The sequence below is a fragment of the Prionailurus bengalensis genome, chromosome A3 (assembly GCF_016509475.1).
Source record: "Prionailurus bengalensis isolate Pbe53 chromosome A3, Fcat_Pben_1.1_paternal_pri, whole genome shotgun sequence".
In the NCBI taxonomy this organism is placed as follows: Eukaryota; Metazoa; Chordata; class Mammalia; order Carnivora; family Felidae; genus Prionailurus; species Prionailurus bengalensis.
Window position 1 is genome coordinate 120,766,037 of NC_057354.1, and position 6,000 is coordinate 120,772,036.

The 6,000-nt window shown below is 54.4% G+C and overlaps 1 protein-coding gene across 3 annotated transcripts in view; it reads right to left on the reverse strand.

Moving 5' to 3' along the window:
• The window catches only part of EFR3B (EFR3 homolog B), an 82,455-nt gene extending 77,273 nt beyond the window's left edge, over positions 1–5,182 (reverse strand). For 2 of the 3 annotated variants that reach the window (XM_043604390.1, XM_043604389.1), the window contains exon 1: positions 5,040–5,182. In XM_043604390.1, coding sequence (XP_043460325.1) covers positions 5,040–5,124 — 85 coding nt within the window. In that variant the 5' untranslated portion in view covers positions 5,125–5,182. The remainder of the gene's footprint in view (positions 1–5,039) is intronic. The other variant, XM_043604388.1, reaches the window with a different exon arrangement.
• Positions 5,183–6,000: the final 818 nt, after the last annotated feature.

Genomic DNA, 6,000 nt, shown 5'->3' on the forward strand with positions numbered 1-6,000 from the left:
GGAAATCACACTTGCACTCAGTGGACAGTTACACCGACATTAAAAATGGTGGCCATTAACTTGGAGCGGCAGGGATGTTTATATTCTAAATTTTTTTTTCCAACGTTTATTTATTTTTGGGACAGAGAGAGACAGAGCATGAACGGGGGAGGGGCAGAGAGAGAGGGAGACACAGAATCGGAAACAGGCTCCAGGCTCTGAGCCATCAGCCCAGAGCCTGACGCGGGGCTCGAACTCACGGACCGCGAGATCGTGACCTGGCTGAAGTCGGCCGCTTAACCGACTGCACCACCCAGGCGCCCCGGGGATGTTTATATTCTAATGTTAAGTAGAAAAAAATACAATATAAAAATATGTAAAATGAATAATTCCAGCCACATAAACAAATGCATGAAGGAAATATATCAAAACAGCAAAAGCAATTATACTTGTTTATAGTTTACTGTGTTTTCCAGATTTTCTAGAAAGATTGGATGACTACCAGGAAAAACAAGAAGCTTTTCAAATTAGATTTTCTTTCTTTTTGTTTTTAAATACATATAAGGAACAGGTCTCACAAGCACTAACATTAAGCTTATGGGACATATATATTTGTTTCCCTGCAACCTTTTTATTAAGAAACAGAGAGGAGAGAGAATTGAGGGAAAGGAAGGAAAAAGTGGAGGCAGCTCTCTTATCCTGATGAATCTCTGAAGTGAGGTGGGTGGCCGTTGTCATCATGGTAAAGCCAGGAAACAGATTCAGGAAGGCTCAGGTCCTAGGTCGCCTGAAGGGCAGAGTCAGAGTTCAGACCCAGGCTATGAGGCTCTCGGGTGCTCCCTCACCATCATGCCCAGGGTAACACAGCCAGGATGGCGCAAGAAACCTCAAGGAATGGGCAAAAGCAGGTGAGTACAAACTCTTAGTGGTAATTTATGTAATAGTAATTTTTTAAAAGGTTGGTTTTAGTGTGTAGGATTGTGGGCAGTCTTTTCCCTCCTCCTTTTTCTAGACTGTCTATAAGGTAATATTAACTTTCTACTTTTATACATGTGCAAAAAGAAAACTGCTTTCGGATTCGCTGAACAGTGAGCTGCAAGAGAGATCCTGTTCTCCTGAGGGGACTAGAGGAGTGGGGGCGGGCATGAGGGGAGGCGGGCCACACAGCTCCCGTCCCAAGCCAAACGCGACACCACAGGACTGCGGGAGCCTCAAGATTTGGGAGAGGAGGTTGCACATGCGTGTGCAGATGTGTGTGTGTGCGCGCGTGTGCGTGTGTGTGTGTTGTGGGAGCTGCCTACCACACGGAGCAGCAGGAACTACGGAGCTTTTCTGCAGCAGTGAGCCTTGCACCTCCGGGGGACTCAGCTCCACCCTGCAGCCTCTCCACACCACCCACACGGGTGCCACATGTGTGTGCTCTGTAAGGCATCTTCACAGAAAGTTGTGCACCGTTGCTCACTTCCCTAGAGTCAGCGTTCTCAATCACAAAGCCTGAAGAAGGGCAGATGTCAAGGATGAGGCAGCACCTAGAGGATGGGAGGTGAGCTGTTGGAATAGCTTCTGCTCTGGTGGGATCGGGCTGTCGGGACTGTGGTTCTGGGGACATCCTGTCCAATTGCTCTCCACGGCCCACTGCCCTCGTAGCATTTCTCAGAGAGCTCTGTCTCCCCTCAGTGGGTAAGTGGGACACTCCTGGACAGGACCGCCATGGCTCCAATCCCAAAAGAGAGGAATAGGGAAACTGACACAAAGAAACACTACGGGGAACCCATTTTTTCAGAGAATTTGCCCACACCCTTTCTACCTCAGTACAAAGTGCTTGTATTTTTCCAGATTCCTTATCAATCTGTGTTCATGGAGATACACAAGACTGTGGGAAGTCACCTGTGTCCCTTAGGAGAGCCATTTCCAGAAAGCAACTGGGCTTTAGGAATGAGTGAGTGGCGAGAAGGCAGCTGAGGTGGAGTTTGGTGAAGGGAAAGCAGAAGGGGCTTGAATGGCTGGCGAGGGAAGATGGCCTGTGTGGTTAAGCCGGGGTGGGAGGAGATGCAAACAGCCATCTTCAGGGGTTGGCAGTGAGAAGCGTAAAGGGCCAAGAGGACCTGGAGGGGCGAGGCTCTCGAGCAACCGGTCTTGTGAGTGCAGAACCCCTTGACGCACCGTGACATCCATTGCCCAGCTTTGAGGCTCACCACAGACCTGGGAGACATTCCACCACTTCATACGGAGATGTAATTCTGAGAGATGGCCCCACTTGTCTGCAGTTACATAGCCATGAACTGGCTCTTAGACTGAGAAAGTCTGACCCTAGTTCTAGGAGTCTTTCTGTCCCAGATGGCACTGTATCCTACAGCCAAGACAAGGGGCCTTTATTCTCCCACAGACACAAGGAAGGGGTTGGAAGACACTGACGACACAGGAAGACTGAGTTGCTGGGGTCCAAGGTAAGGTGAGGAGGGGAGAAGAGGAGAGGGGAGGGAGATCTGCTCAGGATCTCCAAGCAGCTGAGAGGTGGCAACAGGAATCAGGTTTTACAAATTCATAGCGGATCAAGTCATCAAGGTGAGTGGTCAAGAGACACCTTTAGCCAAAGCTTAGGTGACTTTTGGCCATACATAGGAGACTCGCGGCTCATTAGCCAATAAAATTCCTAGTGGCATTTTCCTAGTAAGCATTTACCCAAGGCATGGGGGGCGCACTGAACGGTTTTCATTTTCCCCCATTCCACCTAACTGTGTCACCTTGGACAAATCACTTGGAAAATATGGGAAGATAAGAACCAACTATAAGAATTCTGTGACTCTCTGCCTTTCCAACCTCCCTGTCCCCTCCTTTTCGCATCACACTCTTGACTTCTGGAGAGAGAATGATTGTTAAGTATCACATGGACCCTTTCTTTTCACAAAAACCAAGACAAGACTAAAATCCAGGCCAACGAGCCCTCCCCTTGGAGAGTGGGCTCCCTTTTATACCTTCCAAGACAAGGCTTTGCGCTAAGCAAGACTCAGGAATAATCTCCCAACCAGCATTGCCGTGATTTTCCCTTGCTGCAGGCAACTGCACAGAGGATCCCTTCCTTCCAATCTTTCTATGAATGATTTAGGAGGAAGTACCATCTCTGTTTGCATCTGGAGGAATAAAAACATAACAGAGAAATGAAAATCTGTGGTGCGTCCAAAAATAACATCCAGATATGTTGGCCTCCCAGTTCACCTTTCTGTACCAACCAACTCTCCCTTGATCTGCTTCATACAACAGAGGCAGGGTGGGACCCCCAAGGTCTAGACATCTGGGATCAGTTTTCAAAACTGTCTCAGGCTAAATGCAGGGAGGTGGCCCAGCAGAACCAGGGTTCCTAATTCTTACCCATTCTGATGGGCCTTACTTATCCTAACTCCTTCCCCACTGCAGGTGCCCTGCAGTCGGTCACATGCTTTTGTCAAGTGATCTGCAGCTTCTGGCTGCATAGTCTGCAGGGAAGAATAGGGAGGGAAACAGAAAGAAAGAAACTATACCTTTATTCTGGGAGCCTCACAACCTCCTAGCTTATAAAACAACCATCTTGTTACTTTCCTGCAGAGTCCCCATTGGCCAGCAGAACACACTCTCGGGTCGAGCTCCCTCCCTTTGGTGCATCCAAGAGAAATAACACTTGCAGAGAGGATCTGCTGATGTCTCAACCTGGTTCAGAAATGCAGATGTGGGACCAACGGGGCAGGAAAGGACACTCATGACAAGTCTGAATGTCTCTCTCTCTCTCTCTCTCTCTCTCTCTCTCTCTCAATAGTGAGGCCCACCAGTCGCTGAGCCTTTGTACCATGCTCAGCGTCCTCCTCTGCCTCCATCAAACTTTGTGACTCACAGTCTGTGTGCAGAGAGAGGCAGCTGAGCCGGTCTCCGGTGGTGGGTTAAATGGGGAACTTGCTCTTCTCACAACACTCACCCCTCAGGTACCACCTGAGCCAGTGCCCAGCCTGGCAGAGGGGATGGTGGGGATGGGAGATGAGCACAGCTCCAGTTCTTTCTCTGACCCTAAATAGCTGCCAGAACCTGAGTTCTGGTGGCTGATGGACTTATGTCCATTGGGATCACATCTCTCTCTCCCTCCCCCGCCCCCCCCCCCCCCCCCACGCACACACATACACACACCGCAGCTCAGAACGTCTGGAGGCTTTGCAACGCAGTTGATTTCTAAACTGCTCTGGGTTTCCAGTGTTCCATTCATTACAGGTGCAATGGGAGACCCAAAGCGCTTTCTTTTCTTCATCCACACTGCCTCCAAACCAGAGAAATGCCGGGCAAATTTTGAAGCAGAACAGTGCATCAGGAGGGTCTGGCTAACTGTTGCATGTCACCTGAGGGGATGGCTGGGGAAAGGAGGCAGAGAGGTCGGGGCAGCCAGAAGGTGGCCAACGACCCAGAGCTGCGCTGCACCCTCAGCAGCGTCTCCTCCCCTCACCACTGCGGAGGGCACAGCTGGAAGTTAGGGAACCTGGGACCCACGGGCGGCAGGAACAGGCAGAGGCCACGTCCACCCAGGGGCGGCGACACGAGGCTCCCAGAACTGGCTGGTGCCCCAGCCCTCTGCACCGGCGCCGCCCCCCAAATCCTCAGAGGCGAGCGTAAGGCAGCGAGCTCTCACCGCAATTCCAGACCGGCTTCCCGCATAAAACTCCCCAGCACAACACGCTTTTGTTAATTCTGCAAATGCTGTCACACGATCACCTCCACCAACGCGCTCTGCCAGCTCGGCTCCAAGGGAGACCCGCTTTCCCCAGGACGCAGCCGCTCGGGATCACCCCAGCCCCCAGCCCCCTGACGGACCACCGCCCACCCACCCCACGCAGCAAACGACCGGCCCGAAGGACTTCCGAGGACCCCAGGGTCCCCGGGCTTAAGCATCTTTGTCCTCTCAGCGCACCCGCGCGCGCGCACAGAGAGACAGAAAGAGCGCAGCCGGGCACCGAGACCGCGTCCCCTGGCCTCGCCGGGCCCCGCAGGAGGACAATGGTCCGCGCCCTGCAAGTTTGCGAGCCCAGAGGCAGAGCCCTCCTTACCGTACATCTCTGCGGGGCGAGCGCCTCCTGGGAGGCCGCGTCGCCCAGTCGCCTGCAGCCAGCGCCGGCGGCGCCTGCCTTTCATTCACAGCCGGGGCGGCGGATGGCGGCCGCCGGCGGAGGCCGGGGCGGGGCGGGAGCGGGAGCGAGGGTGGGACGCGGGAGGGCCGGGGCCCGGAGCCGAGCGCCCATTCAGCCGCCTGCCTCCGCTCGGGTTGCTGGGCAGGGCCGCGCCGGGAGGGGAGGAGGCTATGCTAATGAACGTCCCTCCCCCTCGGCTCGGCCACTGCCAGGCCGCCCCGACCCCCGCCCCGCCCCGCCCCTGGCAAGTTCCCGCCCACCGCCTGCAGCGGCCCGGGCAGCCCAGCCAGAAACCAGAGCCCCCAGACGCGCCTTTCCCAGCCTGTCGCCCCCAGGTCCAGGGCGGCGCGTTTTCTAGATGCGGCGTTCCTGGGGGAGTCACCCACTCAAATTCCCCGTTCGTGTCGGAATGCGCAGGACGACAACAGACATCACCCCTAACCAATGGGCCCCGAGGGTCAGCAGGGACGCCCGAAGCTGCAGGTGTAACCCTCCCCCAGATTTGTCCAGGATGCGTAGGCTAAGCCAGGGGGCGCAAGGAAGAGGAATTGAGGAATACCTCTCCTCTCTTCCTTGGCTCCCTTAGCGAAGCCCCATTCCCGAACTAAGAACTCCGCCTTCCAGCCCATCTCTGGCTGGGTGCTTGCTACCAAAGAGCTTCCTTCCTGGGCTTGGGACGCGGGAAGCGCACCCCACCCCACCGCACCCCCTAGTTGCTGCAGGAAGTCCGCTTGCGTGTAAACCTCTCCCGGATTATACGTGTAAATCATACGATTTGCATGCAGGATCCTTCACCTGTGCCCCAGGCCTGCTTCACCCTCTGTGACCGCGTGAGAAACAGACCCGAGGCAGAACGCTCACGCCCCAACCCTAATGACTT